Source organism: Poromitra crassiceps, assembly GCF_964638095.1.
Source record: "Poromitra crassiceps genome assembly, chromosome: 15".
In the NCBI taxonomy this organism is placed as follows: Eukaryota; Metazoa; Chordata; class Actinopteri; order Beryciformes; family Melamphaidae; genus Poromitra; species Poromitra crassiceps.
This window is the reverse complement of record NC_139634.1, coordinates 17568988-17593396: the sequence shown is the minus strand read 5'-3', so window position 1 is coordinate 17593396 and position 24409 is coordinate 17568988. Positions and strand designations below refer to the sequence as shown.

The window sequence follows — 24409 nt, the reverse complement described above, 5'->3', positions numbered from 1 at the left end:
GCGCATTTCTGAGGGTAATGGAAACATGACTACTGTCACTGCCTTCCTCTTTCCCTTACAGAAAAACTACATGAACGTCACATGTGCAAAATCACAAGTGAAATTTCACATGTGAAACATGTGCTTTGCCAGGTTCCCAGGCTAATTGTTTGCAGAGATTAAATGCAGAATTTAATAGAATACTCTAAGCCTGACAGCTGTCATGATGATGATGATGGTGATGAAAAAACAAACATTTCATCCAAACTAATCCTCTCACAGTAGAAAAGAAAAGAAAGTTCACCACAGAGAAGAAGAAGGAGGTGATGTATAGGAGCAAGGCATGCTGGGAGCAGCAGTCTGACCTGTTGTAAAGGAGGATGTCGGGGGTCCAGACTTGGTCCGAGGGGAAGCGCAGGTTCTGGACGCCGGGGTAGTTGTCTGGGTTCCAGCTCAGGTAGATATCTGTCCAGTACTGAGGAGAGACAGAAAGATACAGTATATTAAGGTGATGATACAGAAAAGCAGTTTTCACAAAGGGTGAAACAGCTCTTCTGCCAGTAGACAAGGGAACTAGCCAGCCAGCAAGGGAAAGAAAATGGGGGACAAATGGATTCAGAATTCCCAAAATTATAAAACACAAATCTGAAGTATAGGGACCCTAGTCATGTTGGACATGTTTCTAATAAAGTGGGTATATCCACTTGGTGTGTTGGAAATGTAATGGAGGTTAGCAATTTATGATTTTATTTTCAGTTCCCTACAATTCTCTGCCTGCACACCGTTCAGTGTGAAATATCTCATTATCAGAATCAGAATCAGAATCAGCTTTATTAGCCAAGTATGCAAACACATACAAGGAATTGGGCTCCGGTTAGCTTTGCTCTCAAGTACACACAGAGTACACAAGTACACACATATAGAGAAAAATAAAAAAGGAGAAACAAGGTTACACATAGTCAAGGCAAGAATACTTTGTAAAAAATACTTTGTAAAAATACTCTTTTTACAGTGACTGCTATATACAATGTGGTGACTGTGCTATATACAATGTAGTAAAGTGGCTATTTTTAAATATGAATATATTAGGGGGTGTACAGTCAAAGTGTACGGTAGGTGTGCAACAACATTTGTGAACAAGATTTATACAGATATTGCATTTTTATATATGAATATATAAGGGGATGTACAGTAGTGCAACAACGCTATGTAGGTTTGTAAACAAGGCTTATACAGGGATTGCATTTTAAATATGAGTATATAAGGGAATGTACAATAAATGTGTGCAGTAAAATGTGCAACACTAAACAACAAGTTTCGTAGACAAGGATTATGCAGATATTACAAATATTACACGGTACAGTTGTATGCCGTTCAATGTGAACGAGGCTTGAGTTTACAGTGAACACAGTGAACAATGAACATAAATTAAGTGAGTGGCTGGTTTAAGTGGTTTTAAGTGGTTTTAAGGTGTTCAACAGAGTAATGGCCTGTGGGTAGAAACTGTTTTTGCATCTATTGGTTTTGGCATGCAGAGCTCTGAAGCGTCTGCCCGAGGGGAGGAGTTCAAACAGGTCGTGGCCAGGGTGAGATGGGTCTCATGCACCTATACGCTCCTCTTACTTGCTTTTCTTCTCCTGACTATAGAACCAGTGCGAAGGCTTTCTTTTTAACACGGGACAAGAAATCACACAAATCACAACACTAGGAAGACATGGAGCTGGGATATGGCTCTTCTCTCCGCTTCTTGAAAACTCGCCTAGTATTTCTTGCACACTACTCCGGCTTCCGGAAGCATCGAGTCAAGAGTTGCGCTGCACAAAGCGCCGAGCGAACTGTGTTTTGTCGGCAAGACCTCTAACTGACGGGCAGACTAATCTGGCTCCAGGCAATGAATCTGCCAGAAGATCCCCCCTACCCCACCCACTACAACATTAAGTCCACTGGCAATTGCATCTTGAGCATGCTGATGCCAGCATTGAACACACAAACACACAAACACACACACACACACACACACACACACACACACACACACACACACACACACACACACACACACACACACACACACACACACACACACACACACAGTTATGCTCTGAAGATAATTGTAAAGTAGCTCAAATACTCTTTGTCATGGATGGATGAGCTAGCTAAATGGATATACTGTAGACACATTGGAGATGGAGACATAACTGCAGGTGATGTGAGAAGAATTAATCCAGGAAATAGGTAGATTGTATCACAGGACTCATACCATGAAAACACCATAACATTAATAGCACTTCTGGACATAGCGACACCGGTAATTTGAGAAACTGAGTCACAGTGTATTTATAATATGTTGATATGGGTAATATGAGCATGGCATAGAGTTAAAGCACATTCAAATGGTAATTCTGCAAACGTTCTCAACCGTGTTTACTCACCAGCTGCAGCCAGGCGTTGGTCATCAGCACTTGGTTCTTCTCATCCTGAGGACACAACAGCCATCACACATTACACACCACTTTTACAGCAACTAAAAATAACAAGTGTGTGTGTGTGTGTGTGTGTGTGTGTGTGTGTGTGTGTGTGTGTGTGTGTGTGTGTGTGTGTGTGTGTGTGTGTGTGTGTGTGTGTGTGTGTGTGTGTGTGTGTCCATGTGAATGTCTCCCAATGTGTACTTTGATACTTGTGATTCTGAACATGTATGAATCATACTGGGTAGTGTAAAATGTATAACCTGAAAATATTAACTCTAATAAGTCATGGTCAGAGTGCCGGAGACATCACTTTCCTTAATCTACTTGAAATAAAATATTTATTGTCAGTGATTCTTCTATCAAAGGGCAAAACTTGTAACTAGTTCAATGACGTTCATCATGTCTTCGTAACAATTAGACAGCTTTTGTTTTCTTGTGTTCAGTTGTCAGTAGACTGCTTCTGAGGAAGGCGCGAGCTATCGCCGAAACTGTCAAGGTAAAACAACATCTAATAAACCTATATGTCTGAACACAAGAAAACAAAAACTGTCTAAAACTTGTAACTCTTCTGCTTCAATATTGATAGTTTGGGGTATCTCTATCAGTTGTGCATGATTGCACATATCTGGGTTCTTTGTGTGGCTGAGACCAAAGAAATATGTTCATTGATTTTCGGAGAAGGTGCCCATGTCATGCCCCTTCACCGTGTGTGATCAAGGCTGAGCCAGTAGCAGCAGTGCAGCAATATAAATATTTGGGCACTGTCCTCAATGATAAGCTCAATTTTGAGGCAAACACAGATGACATTGATGAAAATGTTTTATTCTTCTTTTATCAAATCTGCCATTTCCTTTTCCACGATCTGTTGGTTTGGTCGTCTCAGTCTTAAAAACAGGAACAGACTGGGCAAAATGGTCAAGCTGTGCTGTAAGACTTCCGGTGCCACCCTCAATGACCTTCAGCACCTGTATGAAAGGAGGGTCATCTCAAAGGCACAATCTCTAGTTTTAGACCCTCAGCATCGCTTACAGGCTGAGTTCCAGATGCTTCCATCAGGCCGGAGGAGGTTTAGTCTCCCCAAGACTAAGACTAATAGATTCAGATTGTCCTTTGTTCCTTCTGCCATTAGGTTTTTAAACAATGTATAACCACTGATGCCATTGTATCTCTTCTTCTTCCATGATCTATGGTGATAGTGCAGTATTCACCCTGTGCTGTATTTCTGTATGTATGTTCTGTACTCTATCGTGTTGGACTACTGTCTGCAAAGCAAATTGCCCCTCGGGGACATTCACGTTTTTTTTTTAACCTTGAACCTTTTTAATAGTCGTTTTATTTTATTAATTTTTATTTTATTTGACATTTATTTATACAGGAGTGAGGCCCTTGAGAGCAAGCTCTCATTTTCAAGGGTGCCCTGTTACAATAAAAACATTTATAAAAGTGACAAAATTACAAGCAGACAAATACAGACAAACAATCAAAAGAAAATGATAAAAGCACATCAAGAGAAACAAGAGCACAAGGCCTCCTTCAAGGAGCACTCTAAAATGACAGACGCGGAATAAACAGTCTAATGTGTGACTGCGAGCGTGTTTGATATCTTGTATCATTAATTACTATCCACGGGGGACATGGAGCCAATCAAAACTGACTCTACATATAATTAATATTAACATAAAAATATCTAAATGGCCAAGAGACATAACAAGCAGGAACACAACTCGGCTGGATGAAGTGCAAGGTGGAATAACACTAGAGAGGACTGCTCCCTGTCACACACACATCTCCTTCTCCTCTGTCTGTACACACATCTCTCTCCCTCACCACGTCTATGATCTGCAGCAGTGTGAGGCCCAGCTCCACCAGTATGGGCGCTGAGTCGTTGACCACGGGTCTCTCCAGACGGTTGTAGTTGGCCAGCAGCTCCTTGTAGAGCCTCCTCTGGTGCTCCCCCTGCAGGGTCCCTGGAGAAGTGACAGAGGAAGATTGGCTCAATTACCCTGAGCGTAAAGGACTATTTCTCTTTTACTGTTAAAGGAACACTCCGCCCATTTTCAACCAGCTTTGTATCATTAGAACATCAGTAGTATATCAGAAAACTGTAAACTGTTTTGATGTTTGTCATTTAATTTGACAGTTATTGAGTGTTAAAGTGTGGACCAGTGACATCACTGGTCCACACTAACTCAAATAAATAACTCATTAACTCAAATCAACTCTCAATAACTGTCAAACTAGATGAATGACTTCAAAACCGTTTACAGTTTAAGAGTTGATTTGAGTTAATGAGTTATTAATTTGAGTGTAAAAAAGCAAACAAACTGAAAAAAGAAAAGAAAAAAAGAAAAATCGCAATAAATCGTAATATCGAATCGCAATAATCGTAGAATCGCAATACTTAAGAATCGCAATATAAATCGAATCGGCACCCAAGAATCGTGATAGTATCGAATCGGGAGATAAGTGAATCGCCACAGCCCTACCAAACAGGGTGCAAACCAACTCTACACCCACATTAGTTAGGTTAAAGTCCCTGGAAACCAAAATCCACAAAAACGTTCTAACTATGTTATTTAGGGTCTTATGTTAGTAATTTTGTGCCTCCGAAATTATTATACATTACTTTCAACCCAAAGCCTTAAAATCGCCACTTTTCTACAAGATTCTAAAAAGTACTTCCTCATTGAAGACAGCAGTGCGCGAGGTGCTAAAACGCAGGAGCTTATGACGTCATAAGCTCTATATAACCTTTGTACACGCACGCAATCCGCACCCACCTATGGCAAGTCCGTTCTTTGCCCCCAGTGACAGCGCTCCCTTGCTGTCCGTCTCCTCTGTGTCCCGTCTGCCAAGCTCTATGCTTGTGAGATTAGCAAGGTGTCGGGTTTCAGGCCATTCTCTCTCTCTCTCTCTCTCTCTCTCTCTCTCTCTCTCTCTCTCTCCTCTCTCTCTCTCTCTCTAATGAGAGAGAGAGAGAGAGAGAGAGAGAGAGAGAGAGAGAGAGAGAGAGACAGAGCCGCGGAGCAACGAGCGAACACACACACTCAGAGAATGGCCTGAAACCTGACACCTCTCTCTCTCTCTCTCTCTCTCTCTCTCTCTCTAGAGAGAGAGAGAGAGAGAGAGAGAGAGAGAGAGACAGAGCCGCGGAGCAACGCGCGAACACACACGCGAACACACACACACACACACACACACACACACACACGGTGTGTGCACTCATCTCTTTCTTTCTTTCTCCGTTTCCCTCCCCCCCTCTCTCTCGCGCTCTCCGAGAGACAGAAATTTCCCTGCTGTAGATGGGACACGCCCACACATTCCGCGGGAGATAATACACTCTAAAAAATAATGAAATCTCATGAGTTTTGCCATGGCTGTCAAACCTAAATTTATATACTTTGCGACGTTCATCATCGTTCAAATTTGGCTGGTGGCTTATTAACATAGGGTCCTGTGATGTGATTAACTCAAAATGCTAAATAATAAAGAAATATTTCTGGTTTCCAGGGACTTTAAGTTAGTTAGGTTAAGTACATACATAAGTGCATGGGTAGCGAGCAGGCGGCGGTATTTGACAATTTAGCAGCTAAATCATAGATTATTGAAAGATATTCCATATTCCAGACTGAAATGCTATAACAGAAGTGGAGTATTGGCCAGAATGACATGAACATTTGGACACTTATTCAGCGCGTATCTTGCATGTTGTGTTCAGGTGCACAGTAAAAGAAAAAAAGAAAATTTGCAATTCCATTGCGGGCCACATGCGGCCCGCGGGCCGCAAGTTGAGTATCACTGGGTTAGACTATTAGACGGAGGCTTAATTCCAATTCAGCAAGTAGCTTCCACATCTTTCCTGAACTTCTGCCCTTCTTTTGCTGGCATCAGATTGCAGGGCGATTATAATTCACCTGGTGGAGTTTCATACACGCTTTGTGCCGATTCAGTCTATTACTTAAAACAATTTCCAGGCCTTGATTGCTACATTCCTACGAACTTGCGTTTGGTACTGACGACGCAAGAGAGGAAGGTCAGCTGTGAAGAAAGTTTTCAGTGCAAAGAGTTGGCTGGCAGGAGGCCAAACGCGTTCAGAGATTCACACAAGAGCTGTGATGATGTGTCTCTCTCAACAACTATGTGTTCTGTCACACTGTCCTTGAGCAAAACAAGGACAGACGTAAAATGTGGAAAAAGTGTGATACAAGAAAAAAGATCTTTCGCACACGCACTCGCTCTCTCACACACACACACACACACACACACACACACACACACACACACACACAGTGACTTGGCAGTGAGTTAGCGTAGTGATTAGTGATTAGGATGATGTGTCTGTTGGCTCAGATCTCATCACCATTATTGATTTCTGTACCTTATACAAAAGCTCTTCTATTTAGCACTATCTGTCCCTAAATACAGGGACACGCCCACATGCACAAACACACACACAGCAAGAGAGGGAGTCACTCGACTCCACATTGTTAAGGATGTTGGTGATAAAGAACAAATGGCCTGCATGGTAAATGGTAAATTGCCTGCATTTATATAGCGCTTTTATCCAAAGCGCTTTACAATCAGTAGGTAGTCTACATTCACCCATTCATACACCGATGGCGGCAGGCTGCCACGCAGGGTGCCTACACACCATTGGGAGCAAGGAGGGTTAAGTGTCTTGCCCAAGGATACAACGACAGCAGCTGGGAGGGAGCGGGGATCAAACCGCCAACCCTTGCGTCATTGGCCGACCCGCTCTACCTCCTGAGCTAAAGCCGCCCAGTCAGAACAAGTGGCTGATCCACTACAGTGAATTATACAAGTGATCAACTGAACTTTATAAAAGCTCTGATCAAAGTCAAAACTCCAGTTATGTGTCAGCAAAGGACTCACACATCTCAGTCCATTTAGGAACATCAGTACTATGCTGGTTATGCATATCATCACTGTCAGGTGAAGACTATACTGGTTATGCATATCATCACCGTCAGGTGAAGACTATACTGGTTATGCATATCATCACTGTCAGGTGAAGACTATACTGGTTATGCATATCATCACTGTCAGGTGAAGACTATACTGGTTACTGGGGAGCTCGCTAAGGTCAGATTGATTGTTTGTTGTTGGTCATGATTAACGGTCCGCATCAACAGGGCTGAATCATTGACAGTGGTGGTGTAGTTAGGGATTGTTTGTTGTTGGTCATGATTAACGGTCCGCATCAACAGGGCTGAATCATTGACGTGGTGGTGTAGTTAGGGATTGTTTGTTGGTCATGATTAACGGTCCGCATCAACAGGGCTGAATCATTGACAGTGGTGGTGTAGTTAGGGATTGTTTGTTGGTGGTCATGATTAACGGTCCGCATCAACAGGGCTGAATCATTGACAGTGGTGGTGTAGTCAGGAATGTCATACCGAATCGACCTGGATAGCTAGGCTTAGATAGTGAGGTAATATGCAGTTGTGCGGTGGTAGCATGGAGGGGGGTGTTTCCAGGACGCTGGATTACACCGTTAAGCCTTCTTGAGGTGTCGTGGGCCTAACTTAACGAAACGTCGGTGAAGGAAGGTGCCCACTTGAAAACCCCAATGACATGCTTCATACTGCTGTTGGCTAGGGTAGGTAACTGGTGATTTGTGTCTTGTTTATTAGTTTGTTAGCCTGTTAGCTTGTTTTATTCTGGATTGGGCTTCTAAATGTGTTTTTCCTCGGATTTTGGCACAAGGGATAGTAACATCTTGTCCTGTGTATTAATTAATACTAAAGCTAGCTTAGGCTAGTGACTGTTGTGAATAGTGCAGCTGACAACTAGGGAAAGACCTAGTGACAGCATGGAAAGACAGCTGACAGGAGGGATTAGACCCCACCGGGGCTGCAATGGGTTAGCTGCTCATTGTGGCAGTAGCCAAGGCCAATAGGCCATTGGTTACACCCAAACTTGCTACGAAACAGAATTATGAAAAAACACCCCTAGAGTCTGCGAGAGCGGGGGCGGAAGATGACTCACCTATGGTTGACACGGTTATTGACTCTGGAACGGACTTGACTATGAGTAGGGAAAACATGTCAGTGGAAGCCACTAGTTCAGATGTAGATGGAAAGAAGCGTCAGGTTTGCTTGTGTGGCTGGCAGAAGGTAACAACTTTGAGGGGCCTTAGAATCCATCAAGGCAGGAAGAGGTGCTTGGTAGAGGGAACACAGGGACCCCGCATTGATAATTATTTCTTAAGAAGTTTATCAAGTCAGTCGGGTGAAGTCCAGCGACAGGAAGTAACCCACAGCTCGCAGGACATCAGCACCCCTGATGTTGAGGCAGGTCCTAGCACCGAGGAAAGCAGAGAGGCCAGCCAGCCAAAAAGGGAGAAGATTAGCGGTCAGAAGCCTAGAGTTAAGTGGCCAGGTGCAGCGGAAAGTAGGAAGTGGGAAGATATCAATAGTGATTTGGTTAGGATGTTAGAGAAGCTTAAAGGAACTGCTGAGAGTAAGTTGGAGAAAATGGGAGATTGTATTTATGATTATGGTAAGGAAAGGTTTGGCGTCTTTGAGAAAAGGAAGAAACTAGAGGGTGAGGTAGTTAAATCTAGGCGCCAACAAGAGATAGATAGACTTATCCAGGAGAGAAGACAGCTTAAGAGGCAGTGGAGGAAAGCTACAGAGGTTGAGAAGGAAGGCATTGATTGCTTGCAGTCAGATGTGAGGGATCGGTTGGCAGTTTTAAGAAGAGCAGAGAGCATTAGAAAAAATAGGAAAAAGAAAGAGCGAGCTAGAATAGCATTCTATAAGGATCCATTTAGATTTGTGAAGTCATTGTTTAGTAAGGAAAAGAATGGTAGCCTTATGGTACCTAAGCAGAAGCTTGAGGAATATTTGGAGGAGGTTCACAAAGATAGGGAAAGGTTTAGAGAGATGACAGTCCCAGCTGATATTCCACCTATTGGTGAAATAGAGAGCCAGTGTGATGATAGCCCACCAAGGTGGAAAGAAGTTCAAGAAGTAGTGAGACGTGCAAGGGCCTCTTCAGCCCCGGGTCCTAATGGAGTCCCCTACCGGCTGTATAAGAGTGCTCCAGATGTGTTGCAGTTTCTATGGAAGCTGATGAAGGTAGTCTGGAAGAAGCAGGTTATTCCTAAGGCATGGCGTAGAGCAGGGGGAATCTTCATTCCTAAAGAAAGGGACTCGTTAGAGATAAGTCAGTTTAGACCTATCAGTCTACTTAATGTTGAAGGGAAGGTTTTCTTTAGTGTTGTGGCACAGAGGCTGTCTAGTTATCTAGAAAAGAATAGGCTAATAGATACTTCGGTGCAAAAGGCTGGAATTCCCGGCTTCTCCGGGTGCTTAGAGCACACCAGCATGATCTGGCACCAAATCCAGTCAGCTAGGCGTGAGAAGAGAGACCTGCATGTAGTATTCTTGGACCTGGCTAATGCTTTCGGGTCAGTGCCGCATAGTCTGTTATGGGAGGCCTTTGATTTCTTTAGAGTGCCAGGTAGTATAAAGAGCTTAGTTAAAGCCTACTTCTTAGATATTCAACTCTGCTTTACCACAGCAGAGTACACTACAGCTTGGCAGCAGCTGGAGATAGGCATTATGGCAGGGTGTACAATTTCCCCATTAGCTTTTACCATGGCAATGGAGATCATTATTAGGGCTTCAAAATGGGTAGTGGGTGGAGAAAGGCTGCAGGGAGGGCTGCGGCTCCCTCCAATTAGGGCATACATGGATGACATGACGACTATGACGTCAACCGCTCCATGTACTAGCAGATTGTTGGATAAGTTAAATAGTAATCTGCAGTGGGCTAGAATGAAAGTGAAGCCAAGTAAGTCCAGGAGTATTTCAATCATTAAAGGGAGGGTAGTAGGTAAGAAGTTTGTTATAAATGATGAGGTGGTGCCTACAGTGTTAGAGAAACCAGTCAAGAGTTTGGGAAGATGGTATGATGCAAGTCTCAGTGATAAGGGACAGTTTGAGGAGGTGAGGCAGGAAATGATTCAAGGTATTTCAAGTATAGACAAGTCAGGGCTCCCAGGAAAGTTAAAGTTGTGGTGTTTGCAGTTTGGATTGTTGCCTCGGTTGATGTGGCCACTGACAGTGTATGAGGTTCCCCTTTCAAAGGTAGAAAAGCTAGAAAGGATGATTAACTCATTCATTAGAAAATGGCTCGGAGTCCCACGCTGCCTAAGCAGTGTAGCCTTATATGGGAAAGGCATATTGGAATTGCCATTATCTAGCCTGACAGAGGAGTTCAAGTGTGCTAAGGTTAGACTGGAAATTACTCTGACTCAGTCAAAGGATCCAGTGGTTAGGAGTGTAGCGCCCACAGTTAAAACAGGGAGGAAGTGGAACCCAAAGGAGGCAGTACAGCAAGCACAGTCAGCTCTTAGACACAGGGATATCATAGGTCAGGTGCAGCATGGGCGTGGAGGCTTAGGGTTGTGCATAGGGAAACCTGTGTGGAACAAGGCATCAGTAATAGAAAAGAGGAAGATGGTAGTTGAAGAAGTACATAGGCAAGAGGAGGCAGTAAGATGTACTAAGGCAGTGTCGCAGGCAAAGCAAGGACAGTGGGTGAACTGGGAGAGTGTAGAGAAGAGAAAGTTGAAGTGGAGAGAGTTGTGGAGCATGGAGGCCAGCAGAATTAGATTTATTCTAGGGGCTACTTATGATGTGCTGCCATCTCCCCAGAACTTAAATCAGTGGTTGGGCGAGGATGGTGCCTGCCCGTTGTGTTCTAGTGTATGTACATTGAGGCATATACTGTCAGGGTGTAAGGTCAGTCTCTCCCAGGGGCGATACACCTGGCGTCACAACCAGGTGTTGAAATGTTTGGCAGCTGCAGTTGAGGAAAAGCGGCTAGAAGTAAATTCTCTAGTTGCTAGCAAAGAGAATAGACAGATCAAATTTGTACGTGAGGGAGAAAAGATTAGACCAATTAAGGTCAGGCACAAGTTAGGGCAGCTAAGTGTAGGTGGAGCCTGGGAAATGAGGGTTGACTTGAATGAACAGCTAGTCATCCCAGCATATATAGTTAGCACCCGGCTACGTCCGGACTTGTTACTGTGGTCTGAGGTAGAGAAGAGAGTTTATTTTATCGAACTCACAGTCCCGTGGGAAGATCGAGTTGAGGAGGCTTATGAGCGCAAGAAAGCTAGGTATGCTGAAATGGCAGCAGAGGCAGAGCAGCGAGGTTGGAGGGCTCGAGTGCGGCCTGTAGAGGTGGGCTGCCGTGGTTTTGTGGCAAAGTCCGTTATTGCCTTACTAACTGAGTTGGGCATTCGGGGACGGAGCCTGAAACTTGCGGTTAGCAACATGTCTCAGGCAGCAGAACGAGCAAGTGAATGGCTGTGGATAAGGAGGAAACATGCTAGCTGGGGAGCTCGCTAAGGTCAGATTGATTGTTTGTTGTTGGTCATGATTAACGGTCCGCATCAACAGGGCTGAATCATTGACAGTGGTGGTGTAGTTAGGGATTGTTTGTTGTTGGTCATGATTAACGGTCCGCATCAACAGGGCTGAATCATTGACGTGGTGGTGTAGTTAGGGATTGTTTGTTGGTCATGATTAACGGTCCGCATCAACAGGGCTGAATCATTGACAGTGGTGGTGTAGTTAGGGATTGTTTGTTGGTGGTCATGATTAACGGTCCGCATCAACAGGGCTGAATCATTGACAGTGGTGGTGTAGTCAGGAATGTCATACCGAATCGACCTGGATAGCTAGGCTTAGATAGTGAGGTAATATGCAGTTGTGCGGTGGTAGCATGGAGGGGGGTGTTTCCAGGACGCTGGATTACACCGTTAAGCCTTCTTGAGGTGTCGTGGGCCTAACTTAACGAAACGTCGGTGAAGGAAGGTGCCCACTTGAAAACCCCAATGACATGCTTCATACTGCTGTTGGCTAGGGTAGGTAACTGGTGATTTGTGTCTTGTTTATTAGTTTGTTAGCCTGTTAGCTTGTTTTATTCTGGATTGGGCTTCTAAATGTGTTTTTCCTCGGATTTTGGCACAAGGGATAGTAACATCTTGTCCTGTGTATTAATTAATACATATCATCACTGTCAGGTGAAGACTATACTGGTTATGCATATCATCACTGTCAGGTGAAGACTATGCTGGTTATGCATATCATCACTGTCAGGTGAAGACTATGCTGGTTATGCATATCATCACTGTCAGGTGAAGACTATACTGGTTATGCATATCATCACTGTCAGGTGAAGACTATACTGGTTATGCATATCATCACTGTCAGGTGAAGACTATGCTGGTTATGCATATCATCACTGTCAGGTGAAGACTATACTGGTTATGCATATCATCACTGTCAGGTGAAGACTATACTGGTTATGCATATCATCACTGTCAGGTGAAGACTATACTGGTTATGCATATCATCACTGTCAGGTGAAGACTATACTGGTTATGCATATCATCACTGTCAGGTGAAGACTATGCTGGTTATGCATATCATCACTGTCAGGTGAAAACTATGCTGGTTATGCATATCATCACTGTCAGGTGAAAACTATGCTGGTTATGCATATCATCACTGTCAGGTGAAGACTATACTGGTTATGCATATCATCACTGTCAGGTGAAAACTATGCTGGTTATGCATATCATCACTGTCAGGTGAAAACTATGCTGGTTATGCATATCATCACTGTCAGGTGAAGACTATACTGGTTATGCATATCATCACTGTCAGGTGAAAACTATACTGGTTATGCATATCATCACTGTCAGGTGAAGACTATACTGGTTATGCATATCATCACTGTCAGGTGAAGACTATACTGGTTATGCATATCATCACTGTCAGGTGAAGACTATACTGGTTATGCATATCATCACTGTCAGGTGAAGACTATACTGGTTATGCATATCATCACTGTCAGGTGAAAACTATGCTGGTTATGCATATCATCACTGTCAGGTGAAGACTATACTGGTTATGCATATCATCACTGTCAGGTGAAGACTATACTGGTTATGCATATCATCACTGTCAGGTGAAGACTATACTGGTTATGCATATCATCACTGTCAGGTGAAGAATATGCTGGTTATGCATATCATCACTGTCAGGTGAAGACTATACTGGTTATGCATATCATCACTGTCAGGTGAAGACTATACTGGTTATGCATATCATCACTGTCAGGTGAAGACTATACTGGTTATGCATATCATCACTGTCAGGTGAAGACTATACTGGTTATGCATATCATCACTGTCAGGTGAAGAATATGCTGGTTATGCATATCATCACTGTCAGGTGAAGACTATGCTGGTTATGCATATCATCACTGTCAGGTGAAGACTATGCTGGTTATGCATATCATCACTGTCAGGTGAAGACTATACTGGTTATGCATATCATCACTGTCAGGTGAAGACTATACTGGTTATGCATATCATCACTGTCAGGTGAAAACTATACTGGTTATGCATATCATCACTGTCAGGTGAAGACTATACTGGTTATGCATATCATCACTGTCAGGTGAAGACTATGCTGGTTATGCATATCATCACTGTCAGGTGAAAACTATGCTGGTTATGCATATCATCACTGTCAGGTGAAGACTATGCTGGTTATGCATATCATCACTGTCAGGTGAAGACTATACTGGTTATGCATATCATCACTGTCAGGTGAAGACTATGCTGGTTATGCATATCATCACTGTCAGGTGAAGACTATGCTGGTTATGCATATCATCACTGTCAGGTGAAGACTATACTGGTTATGCATATCATCACTGTCAGGTGAAGACTATACTGGTTATGCATATCATCACTGTCAGGTGAAGACTATGCTGGTTATGCATATCATCACTGTCAGGTGAAAACTATGCTGGTTATGCATATCATCACTGTCAGGTGAAGACTATACTGGTTATGCATATCATCACTGTCAGGTGAAGACTATACTGGTTATGCATATCATCACTGTCAGGTGAAGACTATACTGGTTATGCATATCATCACTGTCAGGTGAAGACTATACTGGTTATGCATATCATCACTGTCAGGTGAAGACTATACTGGTTATGCATATCATCACTGTCAGGTGAAGACTATGCTGGTTATGCATATCATCACTGTCAGGTGAAGACTATACTGGTTATGCATATCATCACTGTCAGGTGAAGACTATACTGGTTATGCATATCATCACTGTCAGGTGAAGACTATGCTGGTTATGCATATCATCACTGTCAGGTGAAGACTATGCTGGTTATGCATATCATCACTGTCAGGTGAAAACTATGCTGGTTATGCATATCATCACTGTCAGGTGAAGACTATACTGGTTATGCATATCATCACTGTCAGGTGAAGACTATACTGGTTATGCATATCATCACTGTCAGGTGAAGACTATACTGGTTATGCATATCATCACTGTCAGGTGAAGACTATACTGGTTATGCATATCATCACTGTCAGGTGAAGACTATACTGGTTATGCATATCATCACTGTCAGGTGAAGACTATACTGGTTATGCATATCATCACTGTCAGGTGAAGACTATGCTGGTTATGCATATCATCACTGTCAGGTGAAAACTATGCTGGTTATGCATATCATCACTGTCAGGTGAAAACTTAGTATATGTACTGTATGTAACTTTGTATTGTTTCATAAACTTCAAAAGGTTGGAGAGTTTTCTCAACCAAACAGAATGTCTTCACACTCTCCAAGAGCACAACCCCCCCCTCCCCCTTATACTGTACTGTATATATAGACATCACATACACAGAGCAGCGTTTCCCACAGAATCCAAATGGATTTGTGGTGGGTGGGATGGTCGGGTGGGGGTATTACTTTGAGTACTTTGTGTCCAACAGTGCTACACTGTTTTTTGCTTGCTCTAATTAAAATACTGGGTGTGCAACATTTAGGCTAACAATTTCCACATAGCTTAGTTATTAAAGTATCTGATTTTAAGTCCTCGGAAAAAATATATTGTGGTGGGCTGCTAGAAATGTTTCTATGTGTGGGAAACAGTGCATAGCAGTTAGTAACACACACACACACACACACACAAGCACGCACACGTAACTAATGGTTCTCGAGATAAACCAGTTTTTGTGTTTGCCAGTAGGTGGCGCTATGCCGAATAGCAGGACATTTGGCACGGAACTCCGTCAGGTCCCCCTACGCGCACTCCCTGAGTTTGAAGATGATCCGACACCCACCCTGTCAGAGACAGAGGAGCTGAGAGTAGCTGAGGTCAGTGACCTCAGGTGAGGCCTTGCCCGCAGCTCGGCTGCTGCGTGGCCTCGCCTTCCCTATTGGCATGCGTAGCGCACAATTGCTCAACTTTGCATCACTGATGATGACACTGGTGACATCACAATGATGTCACAATGTCTATGACATCATCAGTGATGTCACAATTGCTCGAGTGTAACCCAAAACCGCAATTGCTCGAGTGACATCACTGAAGAAGTCACGATGCCTATGATATCAATAGTGGGACTAAAATTGTAACAGGGCAATCTCTGTTCTCTGTTTAATTTTTTGTCCCACTAATGATGTGTGACATCATCAGCGATGTGATAAGAGCAAAATCATCTTATGACATCACTGATGATGTCACAATGCATATGACATCATCAGTGATGTCATATCATGATTTTGTTATGACATCACTGATGACATCATCAGTGGGACAAAAATTGAAACAGAGAATAGAGAACAGAGATTGCCCACTTGCTCCCTTTTAATGATGATGATGATGATGATTGCGATATATTGCAATTTATTGACTTTTTTCAACTGCAAATTATGTCCCCAAAGGAAAAACACTTTCACTTTTCACTTTTAACACTTTCGTTTTATGTAATGAGATCAAGTTTCCACTCTGTTCATTGCAATTCAATCATTTTTTATTGCAGCAAAATGGGATTGTCAAGCAGACAGACTGACCAACAATGTCATAAAAACCTGTAATAAATGTTGCATGCACCTGACAATTTATATCATAAAAAATAGTGATACTTGGCTTTGTGTATCAATATAATATTGCCACACAAACTATGCTGTATCGACCCCCCCCCACCGCTAGTGTTGTGTACTACAAGTATGCACAGATATGTTAGATGCATGGCTTTCTTGTAGAGACACCTTCATGCACACACACACACTCATAAACAACCAGACAGACATGCACATGCACACGCACACTTTCACCCTTCTCTTCGTCACTGTTCCTCTCTCTTTTCTATGCACGTATTCAAGTACAAAAGCACACTCACCACTAGAAGAGGACAACACAATCTCAGCTAATCAATACAAACACACACACACATAAAGTCATAAATCCGCCCATTTACGCACGCACACACAAATTTAAACATAGCCTACTCTACAGCTGCCATGGCAGCTCCCTCCTGTGTGGCTCTCTCCTGTTTTATTACTGTGGAATGTGAACTGAGGTCCAAAACAAACATAACTAAACCAATAAAGTCAATGATGAAGAATTGAAAGCCGGCTCTCTCTCTCCCTCACTCTCTCACTCTGGGGCTCGACTCATAAAATTGCGTTCGGTAAGAGTGACATAATCAAGTAAGCTACTGTGGCAACCTTAATTCCCAAGCAAACGTGCGCGTGCAGCACACACCGGGGACGGAGGCGAGGGAGGGATCCATGCATTTTAAAAATCATCTCACTAATGAAGCTGATATGAGAACGCTGGCAAAAAAAAAGGCATCATTCCGACACAGCGAGAGGCCTCATCAAACACACTCCAGCAGAGACAGGAAGGAGAGAGGGAGATGGTGTTGTTTGTTCAGCTGCAGCACCCTCTATCTCTCCCCCCCTCTCTCTCTCCCTCTCCATCTCTCTCTCCCTCTCCCTCTCCTCCAGCCGTGTCTTTTTATTTAAATAGCAACAGTGTGATGGAACCCCTCTTGAGAGGTGTTTCTCAACCCGGGGGGGGAAAGAAAGATCGACTATCAGATGAAGGCAGTGAAGAGCCTCGTTTAATTTTATGCCGTCTTTTTATATGTCTTGCCCATAAGAGTCGAGTCATATTGTAATTCTTATTGCTACAAAAGTTGTATGCAATGTACAAAAGTATTTTTGTGATGAAAACCACCACATTTTCATATAAACTAGTAGAATAGCCATCCCTGTGTGGACGGCCATTTATGGCCCATTTCCCACCGCTGGTATCAGCGTGGCCCCGCCAAGCTCGTCTCGCTTTTTTGTCTCATTCCACCGATCAACAACGTGGACAGCCCGGGTTGAGTCGTGCTAGTTTTGGTCCCTGCTTTGTTGAGGTTCCAGCGCTGTGGACCCGGTACCATACCGTGACGTGAAAACACTGTAGACGACTGATTGGTCAGGCAGAATCGTGTTTACTCTATCTACTGACTGTCAATGCTGCATACCAGTTTAGTGGGGATTACCTTCTCTTCTGTTGTTACAGTATTTCCATCAGTCTTTTGTGTTGCTGCCTTCGGCTCTGGTGAAATAAAATCGATCTCCTTACTCAGCTTTAACATGGCGGTGGTTTTCAATTGTTTTGAGAGAGAAAAAGTCCACGCACTCCAGCGCACGCATGGAGTTTGAGTAACAACAAAGTGATATCCATTCTCCTGGCCGATTGTCACATTTGCCCATGTACACTGTAGGTCATTTAGAGGCACCAGTATTTCATAAACAGTTTAAAAGTTCTGTGTATGGATTCAATTTTAACGTTATATGTTATAGCCTACTTCGGCTATGGGCGGAGGGGATATGCGGCCGCTATGACGACCAGGTGTGGGCGGAGGCGAGTGAACTTGCTATGGAAACAGAGTCTATATCAAGTAGAGCCGAGTAAGACCAGGTCGAGTAGAGCTGTACTGTGCTGTTATATGTGGTGGAAATGAGCCATAAGTCAGGCCTCGCTCACAGAGTTGGCATGATGCAGCCTTTTTCATAGTCGACTTCACTGGCTGATTACAAGTCCGTTCACCAGTGGGCTCCTCCTATTTGCAGCTCTCCATGGTGCTGAACCTGTCTCGAGTCATTTTGGAGCCGTAATTACCGAATAATCCGGCCCCGTAAGGTCACACAGGCAGGTGTGTGCTCTTTACACTTCCTGAAAGATTCAGTGCGATCGCATGTAAAATGGCATAACTATGGCCGAACATTTTAATTGCATTTTAATGATGCATTTAAACGTTTTTTTTTTTTTTTTGAGCCAGTGACCTTTCTAACACCAAACTAAACTACATCTCCATTCTTCCTTAGATGTCACTTTTTTGTGGTCGGCTTGACCTTTTTGCCTGTCTTTGTCTCAACCTCCAAGCTCTCCTAAAGTGAATTGGAGGAATTGGTGTGTGAACTGAAATTGTGTCCGTGCCTCTGTGTGTGTGTGTAGGTAGGTGTGTGTGTTTGTCTTGTGTGTGTGTGTGTGTGTGTGTGTGTGTGTGTGTGTGTGTGTGTGTGTGTGTGTGTGTGTGTGTGTGTGTGTGTAGGTGTGTGTGTGTGTGCGCGCGTGCGTGCGTCCATCTAACTGTGGGTGTGGCAAATTCGGACATGCTGATGATAAGCAACCACTAGTGGATCAATACTGCATCATTGTATCACCATATGGGGCCATTACAGGAAATGTCAGGGGTCACCGCTGAGCCTTGCTCAGGTCAATGAGGTCACTGGTTAGTAGAATTGCCTCATTTATTATCAGGCATTAGCAAGTGGGATAGTAAGCATCCATTATGTATGGAGGAGGTCAAACCTATTACAAACATTATCACAGCAGGCACGTCTGTCCAAGGCTCAGGAGGCAACACAGCGTTGTATTCAGAGCAGACAACTCAGAGTCAAAATGTTGCTGAATGCCCAGCCTGGTGGTCCATTGCTAATGTGCCTGCCCCCTCCCTAAAGACTGCCAGTGTGCCCTTGAGCAAGACTCTCAGCCCCCAAACTGCAGTGGAGCTGCTCATGAATGTGTTTAAGTGTGTAACTGGGGAGCAAGGAGTTGCTGAGGAAATGCACAGTGTTCAGTCAATCTATTCTACTTCATACAACTTTTTAACAGCAGCCATTTTGAAGTGTCATAGCAGGGTAAACACAGGTGTAATTAATACCATTAATGACGGTTTCGTTAAGGTGTTCCAGTGCCATTCCAATGAGCCAGCATGCAAAATAGCAGGGCACTGCAACGCCTATGGAATGGAACCAGCAACGTTTGTGGAGCAACGTTGCTATGTTACAATTTCGGCTCCGAAATTGTAAAATGGTAACGTACATTTCTACAGCGGTGGGCGTGGTTTGGGCATGGTTTACGGAGATTTTCTGTTTCTAACCCCTCCCCCTAGCCTAACCCTAAGATCTCAGAACGTTACCATTTTACAATTTTCGAGCCGAAACTGTCAACTGTGAACTCGTGTGAATGTTACTAAAAAAAATACTTAAAAAGCCCAATGAAATCTATGCACATTGATCTCTAATCAAGGCATGCAATATGTTTTTCAATGTTAGTCAATCTTAGGACTCTTGTGCTTAAGTTTTACTTAAGATGTTTAACCTTACGGAGAAGACTTAAGGTTGTTTTGTGCAACCGATTTTAATTAAGGAAAATCTTAATTCAAGGTGCGTTTTGTGCAACCTGGCCCCTGATTTTGGGGGACTTTCGGGTCTCGTTGAAGAGGCAGATGGCAGTTGGGAAGAAACTGTCCCCATGTCGAGAGGTTCTGGTACCATCGGGCATCAGTCTTCTTCCAAAGGGAGAAGGGCATGAAATGCTTTTGCATCAATAGGTTAGGCTTCATCAAATCTCAAACCTTCCTTTGTGTGTTGAAGGCAAAAGAACAGGAAGAAAAAACTTGAATTTCTGACGCAGTGGATTACAAATATCCCAACAGAATGATAAAAAGACTAGAGGATGGATTAAGGTTGGAGTGTGCAAAAAGAGGACAGATGACCTTTCTGGTGTGGCTCAGCATTTACGTCCTTCAACACACCAGAGATGGACATGGGTAGATAGCGACAGACAACTTGAGCAGATTAGGTGGCAGAAAGGCAGGATGGTGATAAACAATTAACTCTTTATCCAATTAATTCATTAAGACATGCTTTACAGTCCCCCCCCCCCCCCGTAAAAGCGCTCCCCTGTTTTTGCTCACATTTTTAACGAGTTGAGGGAAAAAAAGGTCTACCATAATACTTTTTCTATGCACAAATGGCTGATTTCTCTCAGATTTTGTTCACAAATGAGTTTAAATCCGTGTTAGTGAGCACTTCTACTTAGCCGAGATAATCCATCCACCTGACAGGTGTGGCACTTCAAGATTCTGATTAAAGAGCATCATTATTGCACAGGTGTGCTTGGGCTGCTCAGAATCAAAGGACACTCTAAAACGTGCAGTTTGACCACACAACACAATGCCACAGATGTTGCACTTTCTGAGGCAGCGTGCACTTGGCATGCAGACAGCATTGGCGTAGCCACGGGTGCGCCTGGGTGTGCCAATGCCACCCACACAGGCAGCTGGCACACCCAAAGAGAAAGGGGAAAAAAATAAGTTTTTGTGTTTGTTTGTCTGCAAAACACATCAGCTGTCATGCACAGCCTGTCATGCGTAAGTGTCCGACTGTCCTGCTATGCCTCTGTGCCCCAGAGCATCATGGGAAACTAGCTACGCTGTCTACAGTAAACAAATGCAGCCGCAGCACCAAATCAAGCAGACATGAAACAGAGCTCGCTTTTAAGATTTTTCCACAAAGGCAAGAAACGTCGCATTGACGAGGAAGAAGATGACTCGTCGCCCTCCCCCTCAACAAGTGCGGCTTGTAGTGCACCCGTTCCCGCACCTGTATTGGTGGTGGACAGTGGAGACCCATGTGGTAGGCTAAACTTTGATTTGCAACTGCTCGTTTTTAGTCATTTCACCAAGTAAATGTGTTGTGTTTGAGAGCATGATTGCGAGAGATTAAAAGCAGCACAGAGTAGGCTATCAGGGCTGAGAACTGAAAGGGTTATTCAGTAAAAACAAGTTTGGTGATTCATTCATGTGCTGATGTCCGGTCGTTTGAGAGTGAAAGCGCACTCATTAGTGCACATAAAAAATACAATTTAATTGACTGCTTCTATCTGCTAATAATGAGTTAGAAAAGCAGCAAACATTGATGGTTATGGTCATATCTTAATATTCCTCTAAATCTGGCTTCAAAAGGCCCAAATGGTCCGCCCCCTGGCACACCCTGCCTTTCTGTGGCACACCCAATGTGCCATGTCTGGCTACGCCAGTGGCAGACAGTAGCAATATCCCCCAGAGCTGTCGCCGGTGAATTGAATGTTCATTCCACTACCATGACCTGTCTCCAATGTGTTACGCTGCCTTCAAATAGAGCTTACAGCCCCATTTGAAGGTGCCATTATTGTCACCGGACAAAGGCAGACCTTTGCATAATCGTGCTGTTTAATGCCACACCTGTCAGGTGGAGGGATTATCTCGGCGAAGCAGAAGTGCTCACTAACACGGATTTAAACACATTTGTGAATAAGATTTGAGAGAAATAAGCATTTTGTGTGCATAGAAAAGGTTTTTGATCTTTTATTTCAACTCCTGAACATAATGAGGAATTTGTCTTAGTGTCTGTATGCAGCATAGCGGTCATGTCAATGTTCATGAGACAAGAAGTAGGAAAAACAACTAAAGACAGTCACAACGTTGCAAGTGCAATCTAATATATCTACAATAATATATTATATACATGAGTGGAGGAGTGTTCAGTAGACATTAAATATAAATTTACGTTGAATTTACATGAATTTACAGTCTGAGTTAAATAGGCATTAAATAGGCAGTGAATTTACATGAATTTACAGCCCGAGTTAAATAGGCATTAAATGAAATATGAGTGACAGTCTGAGCAGAGCACGATGTAGTTAGCAAGAGTAATCTGATGGTGTAAAGTTCTGGTAGGGGAAGCAGCTATAATACTTTAACTAATGGCGAGTGGGAGCAAAAGCAAAAGTGTTGCATTTATATTTTCGTTCCGTATATATATTCTGCATTGTGCATATTGCCTCAGTTCTCAGCTCTAAATTAACATGCAGACTCCTTCTGGGCACCTCATAGGCCCCCTTAGGCACCAGCACCCAAGGGGGCCACCCGCCCAAATATTAATACATTTCACAGATTCACAAGGTTTTACTTAGAGGTCAAGCCAATTTTCTCTGCGAACGCGTTTCCTCCACGTCATTCATTACAGCAATATTGGAATGGACACGGAAGGCTATCTGGCCTGTGAGAGAGAAGAGCGTGGAATGAGAAAGATAGGGAGACAAAAAATAGGCGTGAATATCTTTATGCAGGATTCTGTATGCAGTGTGTCTCTCAAGGCGTCCTCCTGGTGCATGCTGGGAGAGGCGCCTGCCACCCCCATGTAAGATTTTATATGACGGTAATAAATATTGAAGGGTGGGTGTGTCTGCATTGTGAACAGACCGCTATTTTATATAGGAATAGTGGGGATACTAATGTCCCAAGTTTATGACACGCCTACAGTTGTCCCAGCAGGCGCCAATCTGTTCAAATGCATGTGTCTCCAAGAGTAAGTTTTGCTTGGCATCAGCTAAAAGCGAGCATTCCCACAGCGATCATTACCTGCTCTATTATAATGCCTTTTCTCATTGATGAGACTCTGATCATGATGGTAGGTGAAGGCTCGGTTATATGCGGGTAAAGACAGAAGCTGCTGCTCCTTTAGTTGTGTTGACTCCCTCTTTTCTGAGTAAAAACATATATCTGCCATAAAAAAAAATGATTTATGAATGATTGATTGGTGCCATTTTCATAGAACAATGAAAGAAGAAGACAACATGTGGGCCAGATAGACAGAGTGAGCTGATACCCTCTTTAGCTGTGGGGCCAGAAAAGTGGGTCTCTGGTTGGGAAATAGGTGACACACATGAACACACACACGAAATCATCTTGCCGTGGCGTATACTTTCTCTGTGTGCTCTCTCTCTGTCTCTCTCCCCTCTCTCTCTCTGTCTGTCTCCCCCCTCTCTCTCTGTCTCTCTCTCTGTCTCTCTCCCCTCTCTCTCTCTGTCTCCCCCCCTCTCTCTCTGTCTCTCTCCCCTCTCTCTCTCTGTCTGTCTCCCCCCCTCTCTCTCTGTCTCTCTCCCCTCTCTCTCTCTGTCTCTCTCCCCCCCTCTCTCTGTCTCTCTCCCCTCTCTCTCTCTGTCTCCCCCCCTCTCTCTCTGTCTCTCTCTCCTCTCTCTCTGTCTGTCTCCCCCCCTCTCTCTCTGTCTCTCTCCCCTCTCTCTCTGTCTGTCTCCCCCCCCTCTCTGTCTCTCTCCGCTCTCTCTCTCTGTCTCCCCCCCTCTCTCTCTCTGTCTCTCTCCCCTCTCTCTCTCTGTCTCTCCCCCCCCCCTCTCTCTGTCTCTCTCCCCTCTGTCTCCCCCCCCTCTCTCTCTGTCTCTCTCCCCTCTCTCTCTGTCTGTCTCCCCCCCTCTCTCTCTCTGTCTCTCTCCCCTCTCTCTCTCTGTCTGTCCCCCCCCTCTCTCTCTGTCTCTCTCCCCTCTCTCTCTCTGTCTGTCTCCCCCCCCTCTCTCTCTGTCTCTTTCCCCTCTCTCTCTGTTTCTCTCCCCCCCTCTCTCTCTCTGTCTCTCTCCCCCCTCTCTCTCTCTCCCCTCTCTCTCTGTTTCTCTCCCCCCCTCTCTCTCTCTGTCTGTCTCCCCCCCTCTCTCTCTCTGTCTCTCTACCCTCTCTCTCTCTGTCTGTCCCCCCCTCTCTCTCTGTCTCTCTCCCCTCTCTCTCTCTCTTTCTGTCTCCCCCCCCTCTCTCTCTGTCTCTTTCCCCTCTCTCTGTTTCTCTCCCCCCCTCTCTCTCCCCTCTCTCTCTGTTTCTCTCCCCCCCTCTCTCTCTCTGTCTCTCTCCCCCCTCACATTAGCAGATACTGAGAAACGCTCCCTCTCCTCTGTGATTGTGTCTCATGTGAAT

At 44.1% G+C, this 24409-nt stretch overlaps 1 protein-coding gene across 1 annotated transcript in view; it reads right to left on the bottom strand.

The window, feature by feature from the left end:
• LOC310790093 (neuronal acetylcholine receptor subunit alpha-7-like) overlaps positions 1-24409 on the bottom strand; it is a gene marked incomplete at both ends in the record, with an annotated part of 76876 nt that overhangs the window by 39209 nt on the left and 13258 nt on the right. The window contains 3 exons of the mRNA XM_083651785.1: positions 345-454; positions 2412-2456; positions 4275-4414. Coding sequence (XP_083507911.1) covers positions 345-454; positions 2412-2456; positions 4275-4414 — 295 coding nt within the window. The remainder of the gene's footprint in view (positions 1-344; positions 455-2411; positions 2457-4274; positions 4415-24409) is intronic.